This window comes from Mustela lutreola, chromosome 3 (assembly GCF_030435805.1).
Source record: "Mustela lutreola isolate mMusLut2 chromosome 3, mMusLut2.pri, whole genome shotgun sequence".
Classification (NCBI taxonomy): domain Eukaryota; kingdom Metazoa; phylum Chordata; class Mammalia; order Carnivora; family Mustelidae; genus Mustela; species Mustela lutreola.
In genome coordinates, this window is record NC_081292.1 from 124,360,695 (window position 1) to 124,380,892 (window position 20,198).

General features: G+C 36.9%; 1 protein-coding gene across 14 annotated transcripts in view; it reads right to left on the minus strand.

Annotated features, from left to right (window-relative positions):
* GTDC1 (glycosyltransferase like domain containing 1) overlaps window positions 1–20,198 on the minus strand; it is a 452,306-nt gene that overhangs the window by 33,265 nt on the left and 398,843 nt on the right. For 7 of the 14 annotated variants that reach the window (XM_059166765.1, XM_059166767.1, XM_059166766.1 and 4 more), the window contains 2 exons: window positions 8,162–8,246; window positions 5,913–6,068 (listed from right to left, as the gene is read on the minus strand). In XM_059166765.1, the coding sequence (XP_059022748.1) occupies window positions 6,007–6,068; window positions 8,162–8,246 (147 nt within the window). In that variant the 3' untranslated portion in view covers window positions 5,913–6,006. Of the gene's footprint in view, window positions 1–4,476; window positions 4,543–4,782; window positions 4,819–5,912; window positions 6,069–8,161; window positions 8,247–20,198 lie in introns of those variants that run through there. The other 7 variants (XR_009351824.1, XR_009351823.1, XR_009351821.1 and 4 more) reach the window with 4 other exon arrangements.

Here is a 20,198-nt window from a genome sequence, read left to right on the forward strand (position 1 = left end):
AGCCTTTCCAGCCTCGGCACCTGACTTCCTGGCTGCCTCCCTTTCAGGTCTCATTGGTTGATGTGGCAGCTGTGGTTCTGACAATGAGTTTGGTGTTGGGTCAAGTTTTTGTTTGGCTGATTTACTCCCTCGTATGCCATTTTCCTTGACTCACCCTTGATTACAGGGAATGTTCTTTATTACCTTTTAAAATCATATGATATCCATAAGCAAAGCTTTGGATTAGAGTTTTTGAAAGCATTACCCATGACTGATTTTTTTTTTCAATGCTGAAATGTAAGAAGTAGGGCTAGAGCCAGCCCAAACCCCATGTTTAGCCCAGCAGTGTATCAAATATCATTTGTAACTTCAGAATAAAATGCACAGAATTTTTCCCTTCCTAGAAACCTGGATGCAATGTCTACTTATGTAAACAACTTATAAATGCAAAAGTAGTAAGCGCTTTTATATATTAGAAAGGGTGTGAGAATCTCCCTTTCCCCAAAACTATAAAAGAACAAATATTTGTATTATATTATAGGGAATGGGAAATAAAGATAGGTATAATTCTACTGATGTAGCAGAGCTTTCATTCAATAATTATAAGACAGGTCACTTGCAAAACTTGTTTACACAAGGAAAACAATCTGAAGGTTACTCTTTTTTATTTATTTTTTTCCATTTTTATTTATCTAGGGTTTATTTGTTTGTTTGTTTATTTTAAGTAGGTCCCATACCCAATGTGGGGCTCGAACTCATGACCCTGCAATCAAGAGTTGCACATGCAACTGACTGATCCAGCCAGGCGTCCCTGCTTTTTTTTTTTAAACATCCCCTTCAAAACAGACTATAATAATTAATGTCCATAGCATAAAAATTCTGTGATATAATTTATTTCTGCTTTGTTATAAAAAGGCCAAATTGACTGTCAGTACTGAAGATGTTGAAAATAATGCTATATGTTAATGAAATAATTCATTGCTCTTACTGATTCTCCTAATTGTACATTGATATGTTAAAGAATGATCTTTGTTTTTTTTAATCATACATTTATAAAGTCTCTAAATATTACAGAGATATGTAAAAGATATGCAGAAACTCTTACATAAAAACTCTGGTGAATATTCCCTCAAACTTTCTCTCTGTAGTCTAATGTACATAGATATAAAAGTTTACCAAAATGATAGTATACTAGAATTCCTCTTTGTGACCTCATTTTTTAAAATGTCATTTAATATTTCTTAGACATCTTTTCCATGTCATCATGTCTGAAACTGTCTCATTCTTTGTGTGAGACATGCACAAGCATTATAGTAAGGGATTCATGGGCTCTGCAACCAAAGGCTTGGCTGGGTCTGAATTCTAGGACCACCATTAGGAATGCTGTGATTTTGACATATTATTTAATTTCTCTGGACTTACTTCCTAAACCTGGAAAATGTGATATTAACAACATCTACCTGAAAATGGTCGATGTGTGGAAATGAAGAGGTGTTGGTTAGTACTTGGTAAGTGAGTAGGTATGACCATGCTGCTGCTGGGGTCATCGGAGGTCTTGTTAGTGCCACGCTGATGGGCATTTAGGCTGACCACAGTTTTTATTCTCACACATGATGTGATAGTGAACATCCTTCTCACTACTGTTGTACCAGTGTTGTAAGTATTTCTAAAGGTCAAATTTTAGAACGTGTGATTTTTTAATCATAGGTAATATACATTTTTTCAACTGGTAGATATTGCAGAGTAATATCTCTAGAACTATTTACATTACAAATAAGAGTGAAATAGAATAAAATTGGGATTATGGGAAATACTTTATTAAATCTTTTCCCTGGGACCCCCAGGTGGCTCAGTCTGTTAAGTGTCTGCCTTTGGCTCAGATCATGATTCTGGGGTCCTGGGATCCTGCCCTGCGTAGGGTTCCCTGCTCACAGGGAGCCTGCTTCTCCCTCTCCTCCCCACTCATCCTCTCTCTCTATCTTTCTTTCTCTCCAATAAATAAAAATAAATCTTTAAAAAAATTAAGAAATCTTTTCTGTATTCTTAAAAACGCACAGATTTTTTAAAACAAATGAGCAGGGGATTACTATAATACGACATACAATAAATTAATATGTACAGTATCCATAAAAATCAGAAACCATTTTTTATATAATTCCCACCATTCTCACAGTTCTGCAAGTCTTTGAGCCCTCTTTCCCCAGAGAAAGAACTTATAGCAACTACTCTGTGTTAACTATGAACTATTAGTATGATAATCACTTACTATGAGCTGCAGAAAATGATATTCCATTAAGACAACTACTCACTAATATTTACCAATCAGGTAAGTAACAAATGTTTATGGAAATTAATAGGTTGAGATATGGAATAATTATGTATTCTTCTAAACGGATGGTAACATTTCTGAAACCCAAATTGAACACATCACCTGACAATTCTACCCCATATTCAGAATTGAGATTGTTCTAGGCTACTCTTCTACAGTTACATTGGATCTCAAAGAGGGGGATATCATCTTGATATGAATTTCCTTTAATGTTTAGTAATATATGTTATACAGTGGCGTGAAAGGATTCACTTAGTGAACACTGAATAGCAAATATTTTACAATGTCTGGAAACATATATTTATTTCTAGTTCTTTGACATAAAGCTACTTTGAGACTTTGTCAGGGATAAGAACATCTGATACAATGACAACCCAAGGGTCACTCGATCTCTTTTTATCAACACAAGGTCTTTAAGGGAGGAAAATTTTTTCCTCTACTTTTATACGTTCTTTGGCTGGTCTAATAATTAAATTGACATAAGACAGATTAACAACAACAACAACAACAAAAAAACAAATTTAGTTACATATGAAGAGGAGCCCAATAAAAATATGAGACCCAAGGGCAATTCAAGCAGTTGAGGCTTATATGCCATCCTGAACTAAAAAATAGGATAGGGGCCTGGGGCTTTAAAGGGAAGGAGGGTAATCCACAAGACAAGAAGAAGAACAGATGTTTGGTAAGTAGATATTTGTTCTGCCATACAGATAGGTCTTTTAGATAGATGTTACCTTTGATAATAGCTTTCTTTCTGGACCAGGACCCCTACCTAAATTATTTTAGGTAGTCAAAGGAAAGGTAAAAGGCTTTCTTTAGTCTGCTGGATTTTGATTGCTTTCAGCTCAAAATAATCTACATGCCAAAGCAGCATATTTTGGGGTCACAAATTTTACTACCCTTCAAGCCAAAAAAACTTTTTTTTAAATAATGAAGAGGTTTTGCATCACATTAATAGAAAGGTAAGTGTAAATAGTTATATAGAAGTTTTCCAAAGGTAAATCTGTTCTTATATACAGCAGCAAATATTGTATTCTTTTCAAAATTTTGCTTGTTTCCATACTCATTCTTTACAACTGTAGAACCTCTGCACAATGGAATTTTTAAATAAAATAAATAAAAACACTTGACTATTATAATGGAGAATTTTATTTCACCCTTTCTCAAAATAGGTAAATAGGTGGCACTGATATCTTTCAACATCAAATGCAGTTGAACTTGCTTGTCTAAAAATGGGAATTGGGAGCCAGATAAAAAAATTAATGCACAACTATATTTAAAGAAGAGTTATTCAAAAAACAATGTTACTTTATAGAGTTTTATATTTTACATGTTTTGAACATAAGCAATTCTCTATCTCATCTTTTAAACTATAATTTATCTATAATAAGAAAGCCTAATTCTTTGGAAATAATGCTCAGTTAGCATAATTGGCATTATAGAATTTTAAAGTATATTATAGAATATTCTGTCACTCAACACTAAATTGAAATTTTAAAGAAAATGATGGAAATAGCTGTAAGGGGAAAAAAGTAGCCTTTTAAATCTAATTTGTTATGCACTGCAGTAGGGTAATGGATGCAATGAAAGTTCTTTTATGGAGTTCCCATGTCCAAAAGGTATTTAGGTAGCAAAAGATGTTAAGCAGACCCCCTGCAATCCCCCTTTAACTGAAGATAGCAGGAAATAAGGAATATAGGTCTGTGTCCTCCTGATTTTTATTTCCTTAGGAGTACAACTTATGCAAAGGACACCTTAGGCTGCTTAGCAGATCACAAAGGGTGCACTAGACCCCCTTGCTGTCTGCTTAAATAGAGTGATCTAAAGGATGGCTGAAACCATACCGGGAGTTCAATCCTTCAGGTGGGTCTTTTCAAATTCCAATAGTGAGGAGTTACTGGAGAATTGGTAAGGATTTCACTAGGCCCCAGCAGGTTTGAGATCAAAAGCTTTGGTTAAATAAAAGCCTGTTGGGAAATCTTAAAACCTCTTTGTAATGTAACTTTAAAAAGTTAATACAAAGAACCCTTAGACTGAAGCCCGTAACAGCACGAACAAAGAGTATATCAAAACTGATTCCATTCAAAGAGAGAGGACATACAAATTCACTTAATTTAAAGAGCAATCCAGTTATATTACTATGTGAGAGAATAGAACTTATACCATACCATCGAGCCCATTTAGAAGATGTGCTCATTTCTTGTTACATATGCCAGATTTCATTCTTTGTCATTCAGATATGCTTTTTATTTTATTTTAATTTTTTTTTTAAAGATTTTATTTATTTATTTGTCAGACAGACAGAGGGAGAGAGAGCGAGTGAGCACAGGCAGACAGAGAGGCAGGCAGAGGCAGAGGGAGAAGCAGGCTCCCTGCCGATCAAGGAGCCCGATGCGGGACTCGATCCCAGAACCCTGGGATCATGACCTGAGCTGAAGGCAGCTGCTTAACCAACTGAGCCACCCAGGCGTCCCCAGATATGCTTTTTAAACAACATATATATTCATTTTCTGAAAAGAGAAAGAGCAATGTGCATTTAAATTCACTCCTAAAGAAGATTCTTTTAAAACAAATTAAAATTAAACTTGATGGGCACCCATCAGTCAGTTGGCTATCTCTTTTTCATGGCATCAAACTGCTAATTGCCCATTCTCCTTAAAATAATAAACCTTCAATTGATATTGATTGGTAGATCATGAATGAGGGCATTAATTATAATATAATTTTTATAATTAATACTAATCCATTTCTTCACAAGTCACACACTTTTATTAACTGAATTCATCCATTAATGGTTGAATGATAGTATTTTGCTCAAATCACCCCCCCCAAATCTTTATTTGGTTTTAATGTTTGAATTTTCAATTAGTTCTGAATCTTTCAAAACACTTTCATGTCTTCAATGTGTCTCCCATTTTCACATCAGGTATATGACATGCATACGTTAAGCACTGTTTACCATTTTGTTTTTCATAAATAGGGATACTGAAGCATACCGGGTAGGACAAATAATGTGCTCTTGACTGAGCCGCCATTTTGAGAGGGCATGGACTAGAAACTTTAGCTCCCAATGTCAAGCCTAAAAATTTTCCAACTGGGCAATGTCTCACAGAGCTCAGAAGGTGATTATAGTTTATGTTAAAAGATAAACTGAGGCATATTAACATTAAGAGTTTATATAAGCAACAATTGATTCAAATAAGGCATCATCGAATCTAGAGATACAAAGGAGTTGTGTGGAGCTGTAGAAAATTAAAGACTTACAGGCTAAAGGGAGCAGGAACAGGAAGTTAGAAAAGACAAAAAGGGAGCTGGTGATTGGAAGGTCACTTCCCTGTAGGGGATAGCAGGAGCCTATCTAATGCTGATCAGGGGATTCCCCAACTGACTGGTTTAAGAATCCATTTCTAGAAGAGCCAAAACTATAATTAAGTCTCAGTTTTGGCATACAGGCATAGTATAAACTACTCCTTCTTGGGCCTGCTGTCTAGTTTTTAACACTTAAGTCACACACAACTGAACTCTTTTCCAAGTGTGGTCATGATCAATAGCAAATATCCTGAAATTCTTATATTGATAGTTGGAGAAACTGTGGTCTATGTACCCATATTCAATTCCTTATCTGTATCTTCTCTTGCCTTCTTCTCTCATATCTTCTTTCACTTCTTTCCTTTCACGTCTGTGCTTCTCTCAGTGTGTCATCTGATTAATGACAAGGAAATGAATAAAGGAGGGTGGTAGATTAAGTCTCTAGGACTTCCTGTGGGAAAGATAGAAAAAGCTTTGAAGAGTCAAGAATTCCTTGAACGAACTATCCCAATGAGTTCTTTGTTTGTTTGTTTGTTTGTTTGTTTTCTCTTTACCAAGTACCAGAAGTCCCTTAAAAAAATGATGAACAAAGATCTCAAGTGACCGACTCTACTGAAAACAAATTTACATTTTGAGAATCCTGCATCCTCACAGAATCTCCAATGAAACAGCTAAGTCAGTACCCCACCCTTCACAGGTGTGCCATCAGACATTGGTCCACTCAAAGCTCTTCAGCAAGCTCCTACTGATGTCTGTCCTGATGGAATGCTGTCTGACATAGGTCCTCCATGCAACTGGCCATTTGTGAAATAAGAAAAACTTCAAATCAGCAGTGAAGGGTGCACATGGCTACTAAATCTTTGATTCCCAAATATGTATGTATGAGTCTGCATTGCTTGAATGTATTCACATACATAATCCATATGGATTACATATATGTTCATACCAATATAGTTAACCATTGAGGTGTTATTCTGTTTCAACAGAATTCTGTTCCAACATTCTAAAATTCCAACATTCTGTTCCATGCTCAGTGGGAACTCTGTGACTAGATTATCCCAGTTGGATATTTTGGATACTTTTATAGACATACTAAGACCTTACTATTCCTGAAGTTATTGCTTAATTGTTCAGGGACTTTGAGTTTTTAAATTCATTCCAATACATATTCTAATATTTAAACTCAAGTCTTGAATTTCAAAAGTTCAAAAATCACTCCTTTAGCAATAAATAACTTGAATGTAAAGATATTCTTTGAACCCTTGGCAACCATCAGCAAGATTTGGGCCACTAAAGAGATTATTTTAAAAGTAGGTGTTATAGAACCAGTTTTAGGACATTTATAATTTTGTAGTGGGTGGGATACCTGCAAAGATGACCCACAAATTCAGAATTGTTCCATATTGTTTCTTCAGTGACTACCACAGGACACATGATAGATGCTTAATAAATGCTAACTGAGCTAATGAATAAAAAATAGATGAACAATTAGAGGACAAAATGAAACAGATGATTATGTGTTGAATTTTTTTCAGTGACCAAAGGAGAAAAGGCAAAAATTAATATCTAGAATTTTTCAAAGTGAAAATAGCTGTCTTTTCTCACTAATAAATAATGCATGTTCACTGGAAAGTATTCAAATATCTCACAATCATTCCTCTATTAAAGAAAACTAGTTTTAATGATTTAGTACATGTTGTTCATCCATGCACATTGAAGGTTGACATCTGTAAAAAAAAATTGGAACCAAAATATATGTGTATTTTGTTCAATGGCTAACCTTGAAAATTTAACAATATGTTGCTACCTCTCCATAATACAAGGGTCTCTCTTTAACTGCCTAAGGTAGTTTATATTTTATATATCTGATAATGTATTTAGCTCTTTTGACAGATATTTTGGTTGCATTAAATTTTTTACTCTTATAAAGAGCATTTCAATAAATATCTTTTAATATTTTTCAAGTTCAGATTTATTTTCTTGGCATACATTCTAAGACATGAAACAGGCATAAAATGTTGGTAGAATTATTCTCTGAAAAGGTTGTGTTAGTTTATACCCCCACCAACTACATACAAGCCATTGCCCTATAAATTAGTCTGGATAGAATTCATTTAATCTAATAAGAAAAATAATCTCTTGTTTTCTTTTTTCCTTACTGTTGTCTTAAATCTTAGACTATGTAGGGACCATTTAAATAAATCAGTTATTTGATAAATCACACATGGCCCACACATGGAACATGTTCAGTACCAAATTGACTTCCCTCTCCTATCCAACACCTTACTGGAGTGTGTCTCTGCAGTAGATATGAGTTAAGGAAATAAAAAGATCTCAAAATTGGGTTAAATGCACTTAGGAAAGATCAAATCTATGTGTTACACTAAAAAGAAAAAGCTTTTGATTATTGACCACTGTAATTACTTTTCATCCCTTCTATTCATGTGGATAATTAAGTAAATAAAACAGTTCACAAAGTATAGATCCTGTTTTAGGATGCATTCTTCAAGTCATCTTGCTACCAGTAATAATAAGACAACCTACCTATACTGGTTTTGAAGGCTCCAGTGGGATTGTCCACCACACACTCAATAAGCTGCTGACATGATGTGTTGATGGGAGAAAGAATCTGGGAAACAAAGATATGCAACTAAGAATATACCATCAGTGATGTGAATAAAAACCACTTTATATTTCCACAACCCCAGTCTGTTTATGTGCTACAGTTAGTCATGGAAAAAGAAATTCCACTTTTATAATCCCATGCCAAAGAGTAAACACTGGTCACTATCTCTTGTCCATGAAGAATGGCAGGATCTTTTGGGGAAGGTCCTGAAGATGTCATATGTCTCTTTATGGACTTGGTCAGCACTTCCATGTAGCCTGCCCCTGGGTATGAAACTGTCCATATTTTGAGGTAAAATTATAAAGATCTCCAGCCCTACTATTTTACTACTCATTATAAAAGGAGTGTGGTGAGCTACCTACTATGTTCAACTACTAAGAGATAGTGGTTGTGTTAGCTGTCTTGCTGTGTAACAAATAAACCCAAAGTTTAGTGGTTTAAAACGCCACACATTCACTATCTCACTGTGGGTTTGGATTCTGTGTCCAACCTAGCAGAGTCTTTTGCATCAGGGCCTATCTCTATAGATGTCTCTGGTGCTGCAGTCACATCAAGGGTCAGCTGAGACAGGATCCATTTCCAAGCTCACATTTACTAATTGGCTGGACTCAGTTCCTTACTGGCTATTGGAATGAGGGTCTCAGTCCCTTGCTGGCTCTTGGCCAGAGGCTACCCTCAGTTCCTTGTCATATGGGGCTCTCCAACATGGGAGCATGGCTCATCAAAGCTAGCGAGGAAGTCATTATGACAGAAGTCGCAGTCTTTTATAACCTAATCATAAAGTGACATCCATATTCTATCACTAAAAGTAAGTCACTAGGTTCAGCCCATAGTCAAGGGGAGAGGATTAGACAATGTCATGAATACTGAGAGGCAGGAATGTTTGGAAGCCATCTTAGAAGGCTATCTACCACAACAAGTGATTTCTCAGTTGATGGCAGTAGAGGAACCTAGGGAAAAGTAGGAAGGAGAATGCTGGGAAACAGTGGGAGAGGAATTCCTTGGAAAAAGGTGCACAATACCCTAGAGATAAACACAGTATCAATAAACACAGATGAGGGGCACCTGGGTCCCTCAGTTGGTTGAGCCTCTGCCTTTGGCTCGGGTCATGATCTCAGGGTCCTGGGATCCAGCCCCACATCAGTCTCCCTGCTCAATGGGGAGCCTGCTTCTCCTTCTCTGCTTCTCTTTCCCCTGTTCATGCTCTCTCTCTAATGTTCCTCTCTTTCTCTAAAAAAAAAAAAAAAAAAAAAAAGTTCTTAAGAGAAAAACAGCACACAGTTAAATCTGGGGGTATTAGCTGGCCTGAGAAAGTGTTTTAAGTCCCAAGTCAAATCAGCATGTACCATGTCAAAGCAATAATGCCTCCAATTATGTATACATTGGGAAAAATCGAAACCACAGCTATTACTGGGTGACGATGGAAAAACCCAAGACAAACACAATAACTGATAACAAAGAAACACAACCTCAAGCAAAAGGGAAAATATTCCATGGCTAATGTAAAAAGGATCATAACTCTTATTCCCTTAAAATGCTGTATCTAAACATTAACATTGACAAAATGAAATTAATGATATTCAAAAGACTCTGAATCTGTATTTATCATATCAAACATATTCATATGTCATTTATTTATCATTTCACAGGTGGAAATTTTGAGGTTTCTTTTTTTGATAAAGAACATAGACCTAGTGGCAACTTAACGTTTACCCTTACTTTGCACCCACCCCTCACTTTGATAAGATAGTTGGTTCAAGGGAGGGATATACTTGGGGACGATACAACAGAATATAGAAAGTGTAGCTTACAGATCCACACAGAAGTAGGGGGCTCGTTCTTATGATATCTTTGTTATTAGCATGGCTGTTCTAATAAGTTGAGCTAATCAGCTGAGCGTACTTGTGTAGGGGTTATACACGTATTTTCATAATAACAAAAATGAACAGAGATACAGCAGATAAATTGTCTTAACAGGTTATGCTTGGTTTTCGTGTGAAAACTTACTAATTAATGCAAGTGTTGCAATCATTTTTATGACGTTCCCCAAAGATGGCACTTTAAGGGTTATGCCATATTCTGATTGACAGCAGCCATAATTCCATACAATGAGACTGTATCATATTGTTTGAAGTGAGGTGATATTCATCTCTTGAAACTGATCAAACATACGACTGCATCAAACAGTATTACAACATAATCAGGCTGTATGTGGGGACTGCCAAGGTTGATCACCATGTTGTACTCTTTTCCCTCGGACTTCTCTAACAGAAGCTGTGACATACCACTGTTTACACATTTTCCTCTAAGAACTGCAAAATCTAAGACAGAAGAAAAAAAATCCTGCATAAAATTGTGATTCTGTTTTGCTGTGTGAGTGTACATCTGTAGACTGCTTTAGAATAACAAATTTACTCCTGCTAAGATCTCCCTAAATATACAAATAAGAATGTAGTAAGGCCAAGATAGAAAGCAAAGACCAAACAAGGTGAAAATAATTCAAATGCCCTTTGTTTGTTTTTTTTCAGTAAACAGGAAACTTGGAAGAAATGACTTAAAAAAAATGCTTTTCAGTGTCTGTAACTCACAACCATAATTTTTTTCTAATGTGCTGTTTTGCAAAACCACTTGATTTTTCTACAGACCTTGGGGCTATTTTGGCTTCGGAGGAAAATGATTAAGAGTCTGTCCCTACCCATCCCAGTTGCTGCTGATTTTGGAAAGAAGAATGAGGATGGGTGTGAGTGAATGAGGGTGATTTAGCTATTCTCTTGGTGGCATTCTTAATGGCATGGAGTCCAATAACACAGTGGCTTGTCGAGTGATGCAGTTTAGGGACTGCCCTTTTATTACTAGCCATCTTCCCATCTGCCCATGCATCCATGCTTCCATCCATCCACCTATCCAATAACCTATAAAAAAGCCATTGAGATATTTGGGCAACTGTGTTCCAGAAAGTTTACAAAGAAACGGGGTGCTCAGATGAGAGTCATCTCTTCATGGTGATATTCATTGAGAGATATGTTAACAATCCTGGTTCTCCAGTGTGAATCCATGCAAGTCTCCAAGATGTTTTTTTTTAATTTCTACTTTAATTCCAGTTAGTTATACTAGTTTCAGGTATATATAGAGTGACTCAACACTTCCACACAACAATCAAAAAATTGCAAAGAAATCTAGACACAGAATATAAATAAGTCATTTTTCCCCCTGAATACTGATGTTCTTTAACCCCCAAACACTTGAATATGTTTTCTACAAATGAGAACATCTTCCTACTTAACTGCAACACAACCAGTAAAAGCAGATGAACTTTGATACATTCCTGCCCTTTAGTCAACAGACCACGCTCTAGAGTCATTCATTGATGCAACGATATTTTTTGTTACCAAAAGATCCAGTTGAGATCACATGCTGCATTAAGTTGTCATGTCTCTTTGGTCTCCTCCAGTCTGGAATATTCTTCAGTCTGCCCTGGATTTTTTTTACGATTTTCATGCTTTTGAAGATGAGTCTTGTTATTTTGCAGAATTTCCTTTGGTTTAAGTTTGTTCGATGTTTCCTCATGATTAGATTCAGGTCACAGTGTCATAGAAGCAAGAACGAATTCCTTGCAATGCATCATACCAGTTCATGCATGATTTCAATAACTGATTCTGACTTGGTTCTTTCAGCAAAGTTCTGTGAGTCACAACCATTCTCATTATTTATCTGGAAAAAAGTATTTGCCTTGGACCGCATTCCTGAATGATATAGGTATAAAGTATGAAATATACATGACTATAGAATTGTTGATTGATAACTATTTTCTCTCAACATTTTGCAGATATTATTTTATTTTGCTTAGTATGTTGCAATTGAGAAGTCTATTGTCAATCTCATTAGCATTCCTTTGTAGATAATCTGCATTAATAGGTTGATGTTTGTCCTATTCCTGTTACTAAATCCTTATGAAGTTTCTACAATAAAGGACTTTTTCATTCAAAACACCCTTTGTGTAAATATTTGTGGTGTGTAAATTATATATATAAATATATGTATAACCTCGTATCTATTTTCTTTACAACCTCAGATTTACTTCCAAGTTCATGAATTCCACATAAGCTGTATCTAATATGCCCTTAAAACCACTGATGGCATTTAACTTTGAGGGCAATATTTTATATTTCTAGAATTTCTAATTCGTTCTTTTTTCAAATCTATCTGTATCTTATTTTTAATGCTCTTATTTTTCCTTCTCTAATGCTTTAGACAGTTTAAATCTATATATATTACAGTCTTTCTGATTATTACTGATTATTATCTGATAATAATCAGATATTATTTCCTGCAAGTATAATTCTGCTGCTTTTTCTCTTTTCTAAATCTCTCAAGGTGGATTGTTACCTTGTATGTTTTGGAATTTTGAATGGTGAACTCATCTTTGATTGTCTTCAGCTGGAGACATCACATATGACCCGGGATAAGCTTGTACAGCACTAGATTTGCTCTCAGTTTACTTCTGTTTTGGAATACATTGACATCTCAACACGAAGTGTTAGAGGCCATGCACTTTGAACACCAAGCTCATATGATTTGTGTTTAATCATATAAATCACATGGCATGTCTGTGTTTACAGATTCTCTGGGAAAGTTTATTTCCCACCTGGCACCCAAGGGTAGATACCTTACTTCCTTTTCTTCTCTTTTCTGCTAGTTTGCAGATTATTTCCTGTCTACCATTTTACTGAAAGAGTAGTCCTTAAATGATCCTGGATTTTTCTAAGTTTCAGTTTCAATACCCCCTCCCTGCATCTCCCTCAGAATTTCCAAGACTTTGCTTTCTGTGTATCTCCGAGTATGAACATGAAAGCTCCTAAGTTTCTGAGACATAACCATCACCCTAGCCTACCCCAGTTTATTTATAGCCTGCCTTGTTAGTTTATGTCATTATCACATGGGTTTTCAGTTCTCTCTTCCTTTTGGTTCCTGGTGATGTTTCTTACTTTCTTGTGACCTCAACCATGGATTTAAGAGCATTTATTTTATTGTATCTAGAATTTTAGTATTTGCAATGGGAGAATTTTCAGGATATCTACACCATAATAATCCTGTAACTGGAAGTCTCTTCTTGATATCCCATAGGCATCTTAATTTACCACAAACCATTCTGGTGGGCTTCCTCACAAATCTGGATCTCTGCCAGGGTTTCCCATCTCAATTTCACAAACCAGAAAGTCATTCTGATCTTTCTTTCTCCTTCACTGTCTAACCAACCACGAAGCCCCCTTGATTTCTCCACTGAATCAAGTCCTGAGCTAATCCACTTGTCTCCATCTCCCATGCCCCTGCTTTAGTGTAAGCCACCACCATCTTCCCCTGTGACAACCTCTTAATTCTCCCCCTTCCAATCCATTATTTATACTGCAACCAGAGAAAACTTTCTAAAATCATTCTGAGAAATTTACTTTTCTGCTTAAGACCATGAATATATTTCTATTGTCCTTTAGATAAATAAATAAACAAATAAATAAATCCTTCAAATGGTGTATTCCATGTGGCTTATTCACCTCCATCACTAATTAATCCAACAAATACATACTAAGCAGCTACTATTGGGCATGGTACTTAGTACTGGGCTTATAGTGTGTACTAATTTGTCCCCCCAAAATTCACAGTTGACATCCTAACCCCCAATGTGATGGTATTAGGAAGTGAAGTGATTAGTCATGAGGGTGGAGGCCTCCTGAGTGGGTTTAATGCCCTTATAAAAGAGTTCCCCAAGATCACCCCTGCCCCTTCCATCATGTAAGAAAAACAAGCAAGATGACAGTCTATGTCAAGGAAGTGCGCTCTCACCAGACACTGAATATTTCCAGACACTTAATCTGGGACCTCCAGCCTCCAGAAGTATGAAGAATAGATTTCTGACTTTTATTATCCACCCAGTGTAAGGCATTTTTGTTATGGCAGCCTGAATGTACCAAGACAAAGAGCTGTAACACAGTGCCAGACTAGCTGGTTTAGTTAACAGAAACTTATTTTTCTCACAATTTTGGAGTCTTTGGAGGCTAGAAGTTCAAGATCAAGGCATTGATAGAGTAGATTTCTGGGGCTTCTCTTGTTGTCTTATAGATGGTTATCTTCTCCCAGGTCTTCACATGAGTTTGTTTCCCTTTTTGTGTGTCTGTGTTGTGTACTAGTCTTCTCTTCTTATACAGACACCAGTCGGACTGAAAGAAGGCCCACTCTAATAACCTCATTTTAATTTAAACACCCTATTTTCAAAGACAGTCACATTGGAATGTGACTGTCTAGGTGGTAGGACTTCAACATATGAAGTTTAGGAGAGACAAAATTCAACACATAATACTGTAGTAAACCTCAACAACCACCATTCTCTTGGCACTTTCCTGTTTCTTTTGCTTTCCAGATACTTATCCCAAGAAGTGAGCTTCTCCTTCTTACCTCAGGGACTTTGCAAAGATTGTTCCTTTCATTTGGAATGCCTCTCTCCCTGCCCCCAACTTTGCTTAGCCCAAGGCTAGAGCTCGGCTTCAATGTCACTTCCTCACAGAAACATTTCCTGACTCTCAGATTAGATTAGGTCTCTGTGTTTTGTGTTCTTCGCATCCTTTTTGTACCACTTCCTATAATTCTAATTAAATGATTAACTGTATAATTAGTGAATTTCCTTGATCCTACAATGCTATGAGTTGTTAGATGCACCATCAATTTCAAAACACTTGTAGGCAGAGGAAAGAAATACTACTCTATTAGTCGGCTATTGCCATAATAATGTTGCATTTATAAAAGCCACTCCAAAATTCAGGGACTTAAAAAAAAACAGCCTTTATTTTTCTTTCATGAGCCTGTGAGTTGCTGTTATTCTCTTGTTCAAGATTCAACTCCTGCTTCCCAGCTCTGGGGTCCAGGCTGACAGCTGGGTTCAGGTCTACTTCATGAATCTCCGTATTCTCCTAGGAATACAGGTTACCCAGGCCACGCTCTTCTCCTGGTGACTGAAGGTTCATGGGGAGGGCATACGTAATGCCTGTTAGAGCCTCAGCTTAGACTAGGTACACTGTCACTTCCAGCCAATTTCATTGTTCAAAGCAAGTGACAGCCAAACCTAAATTCAGCACATTGGGGAGAGTACATTGCCTCCACTAGTACAAGGCACTGCGGAGTCACTTGGAAAAGGGCATGGGTGTATAATGTATAATTCTATGACAAGAAAGAATTGGGAGCAGTAATTCAATCTACCATAACTATAGTAAAGAGTATGTACATAAATTTATATTTTGTAGACTTAAAATAGATTGTCCAAATAGTTTGTCTCTACAAAGATACACCAACCACTTTCTTCTAAATTACCAGCAAACCTTCACAGTCAGAGCCTAAAGAATCTTCTGAGTCACACGTGGGCACCCGTAATTTTGCACCTCATTCTAGTGACCAGTCCTTTATATAACCCAGATGTGGGGCCAGACCTCTTTACAGTTGTGTAAGTTTAAGGCATACAAAAGGTGACTAATGTCCCATTTGCACTTGTGATTTATTTACACTCAGACATTTCTCTCCCATAACTAACTCTCTTATTACTGGAATTAAAAACTTTTTTCAACAAAAATCAACAGAGTTTTTGACAGATACTTGACATCTGAATGAGAATCCTTCAAATGCATGAACCTTTCTAGCTTGCGAATTCTACAGTCCGTTTCCAATGTTAATTGTACTGTGGAGTATGTGACAGGCAATTCTTTTGAGTATATCTTGATAACAAAAGAAAACACAAGTTTATCTCTTGGTGGATACCTGTTCATCTCAGAGGGTCTGCAAAGGACTGGAGTGTTTCCAGATGACATTTTAAGTGCAAGCACATCATTTCTCCAGTGATGAATGTGAGCTGCACTTAGGCCTTCTTAACAGCTCTATCTCCAGGTTTTTCTGCATATGCAATAACTTTCATTTCAAAGTTACCTTGGAGTGTAATCTTTTGAAAGAAATTTGAAAACACAATTAGAGGTTTAAATTTAAGTTAAAATTCCACCTTGTATGGTGGTAGTGGTGTAAATAACTCAAGCAACAAAGTATCTAACAAGACATACAATGTCTACTGTCTCACAACTTACGCCTCTTCTTAATAGCTGGTAAGTTGTTGTTGTTGTTTCTTAAGAAGGATTGGAAGACCCGTCCTATTGTACCACTGGTGTGGTCATCCGAAATTATGTCCTGTGTTTCCTTAAGCTCCCTACTACCAGTGGGGGGAGAGTAACCCATGCGGGATGAGTAAGCCTCCTTACCAGGGTCTGAGTTGGAGATAAAAATGATAGATTCTCTCTTCTGAGGTTGTAAGGATCATATGAAGTATACAAGAGTCATCATTCCCACCACACTGAGATAGCCTTCCAGAGAAAAAAAACAAAACAAAAACAAAAAGCTACGATCCAGACAAGGACCTAGAGAAAGATTGAGAGAGAGAGAGAGATGGAGGGAGAGAGAGAGAGAGAGAACTGAGCCAGATCCCAGAGGACAGTGCTTGATCATGGAATTCTCTCCTTAAGGCCCAAGATCATCTTCTAGGACTTTTTGACACATAAGCCAAATTTTTTGCCCGATTTTGTGAGTTGATTTTCATCCCTTGCAATCAAATAGAGAAGCAGAGTCCTGGGCACTACAAAGTAATAACTACCTGAACAGCATTATGGTTAGAAATAAAACCACAATAACGCAGCAACCAAAAATAATTTTTGAATAACCCAAGTTCTTTATTTGTTTTGTTTTTGTTTTTTTGAAGATGAAGGGAAAAGAGATCCTTAAAAATCCCCCTTTGGCCCTCCCCGCCTCGCTGTTCAGGCGTGGCAGCTGCTTCTGCTCCTTTACATCTGTCTTGGAATTCCAGTCTCTCGTCAAGATAACCTCCTCCCCCAGATTTAACCTTTAGAACTTTTGTTCTCTCTCCCTTTCCTCCCTATTCTTTTGCCTACAGCCCCAAGGAACTTGTCAGTCAAAGCCAGACTCTTAAGGCAGGATGCATCTCAGAACACAAGAAACTGTTAGCAGGATGACACGAGTGCCTCCTTTTCATCACATTACCCCCTTCTTAAAAATGTTATAAAATGAAACAAATATACACCTCAGGTTTGAGGTTATACAAATGTTGTTTAACACCTTTTTTCTTGTTAACCCCACGCCTTCCATGTACATATTAACTACCTAAAACCAATTTTTTGAGTCAATAAAGAAGAAATTACTCCTCAAACAAAAAGGAATGTATGAATAAACATAAAAATAAGACATGAAACATTTTGGGGAATTTATTACTAAGAAATTCATGGTCAATAAATGCTTCATTAAAAAAATACATTTCTAAAATTTAAGTCTTTCCTTAGCATACATTAAAAAAAAAACAACAAAAGGACTTTGAAGGCAAAAACAAGTTATCTATAAGCCAGAATAGAGTAGCACATTTTGTCTGCAGTTCTTGACAAAAAGTTATCAAAAATACTTAAAGATGCTTAAATCATGAATTAAAATTATTTGCTAATAGGATTAGGTCCTAGCTGATAGAAGTCACTACCATTCACAATGCCAGTTTATGGATAAATGATGCAATGAGGCAAATGGGGAGTTCTAATGGGCTTCTGGGGAAAAGCTTTCCTTGACTACAGAAAGAGGCTCAAGCAAGAGGAAGTCCCTTCTCCTGTTTGGAAAGAAGGATATGGTAAGAATGTGATGGTTGGATTGCTGTGGCCCTCTTGTGAACATGAGGAGAGCAGTCAAAGAGAAGGTAACACATCAGGATGGAAGAGTGGAGAGATGCAGTCACTCTACATCTACTTCTAGCTCTCTGAAACGATCATTTTTCCATACTGAGCCATTCAGTTGAACCAGATCTTTCTGTTTTTTTGCAACTGACAGAATTCTGGTCAATAGAGAACCATATGAAAGGGAGGCTAGACATCAGAATTTGGGTTTGAGAGAAACCTCACTCGTTAGAGGTTAAGAAGCAGAACTAAACTGCTATCTTTTGGTGGAAATGGTCTGGTTGATCTGCTCCAGGTTGGATGGACTGGAAATCCAATATTGTGTTTTTGTTCCTCTGTTCAAGGCAAAATTCAGTCCCCAGGCCTGACTGACTACTTTTAGCAAAAAGGAATTAATTTCTTAAATAGAACTTTAGATTCTAATAGAAGCTTAGGTAGGTGTTGAAAAGCTTAAAAATGTCAAGTGTGTACCACAGAAAAATTCACCATTTTTTCCCCTCCAAGACCTCCTGTATTATGGGTTTTCTTGTTTCTTAGTATTCATTCTCAGATGGCTTCCATGCCTCCTAATCATCTCTTGTCCTTATTTCCTATTTCCATAAAATTCTATGCCTTCATTTTTAAATTACGCCTTCTGCAATGTCACCCTTGTCTGCCTTCCTTTGGCCTCATTCCCCAAATGTGGAACCTAATCAAGCCAGATTCGTGTCTTCAAATTCCAGTGGACATTTGGGGTTACAGATGGAGATCACACTGGAGTGTAAGCTTAAAATGAAGTGTGATATCCTCCTTTAATACAAAAACAAATTTAATAATCAACTATATTCCACCATGGGGAATTTGTTGCTGGCTACGTTATCTTTAAGACAATAGCTTATGGGGGCGCCTGGGTGGCTCAGTGGGTTAAAGCCTCTGCCTTCGGCTCAGGTCATGATCTCAGGGTCTTGGGTTCGAGCCCCACATCAGGCTCTCTGCTCAACAGGGAGCCTGCTTCCCTTCCTTTCTCTCTGCCTGCCTCTCTGCCTATTTGTGATCCCTCTCTGTCAACTAAATAAATAAATAAAGTCTTAAAAAAAAAAAAAAAGGACAATAGCTTATGTCCCTCCATCCTTTGACCGTTTTTTCTGTCAGGAGTATTGTTTTGTTTTGTTTCTTAATTTTTCCAAATTCTTATTAATTTCTTAAACAAAATACTTCTCCATCATGTACTCAAAATCAAACTTGTGGCCTACTCATGCATATCCAAGAACTCATTAAGGAGCTCTATCAATGGATTATATACTTTGAATTTCTATCCTTTAAAGCACAAAGCACTGTAACAGCTTTGGAGTTAGCTTTTCCTTTACATGATAAAAGTTTTAGGAAGTGCTTTACTCAATCATCTTTGTAAGCAGAAGGGGAGAAATTTAAGAAATTTAATTTTCTTCACAGAAAACCCTGTGGGGATTGTTTTTTTCCCCTTCCTTTCTTCTTCTTCTTTCCCATCTTTCTTCTGCTTCTGCTTCTCCTCTTTCCCTTTTTCTTTCTACCCAATACAAAGACTGCAATTTTAATTTATTGTCAAAATCACAATTCAAATGAAGAACCGAGTATGAAATCTAGTCTAAAGGATAGGAAGAACCTGCGTACCAGGTGATACGTCTCCCACTCCCAACTCTGCGATGTACTAGTGGTATGATTTTGAGTTGCTTCTTCTGAAGTTTGGGACTAAAGCTATGGTTTCCCCACATCACAAAGGCATTACAAAGACTTCATTAGAAAATGGATGAAAAAATGCGTCTTCAACTCTCAAGGACTAAAATGTGGGGGAAGGAATACCAGGGAGGTGATTCCATCAAGGGAGGGCCAAGAGAACAAGGAAGAACCCAGCTGTTAACTATCTGTGTTAAGAGCAGGAATTCAATCAAAGAGCAAGGCACTCAGGCGCCACCACACTGGGGCACCAACAGCAGAGTGGGGCCAAAACCAAGGTTGGAGTTTGAGCTGTAGAGCTACTAAGATTCCTTTTATTTTATTTTGTAAAGGCAGATTTGATCTCTGAGGTGGCTGCAGGTCCCAACTTAAAAGAAATCTTACCCTGCTCACTGGGCTTTAAGGCTGAAGGAGCAAAGAGTTAATTACCTTGTTTTATTCGTCTCTTCCAAATTTTTCACATGGGCTTTTTCCTTAATTAGCCATCATATGAAACTGAAGAATATTTATTATT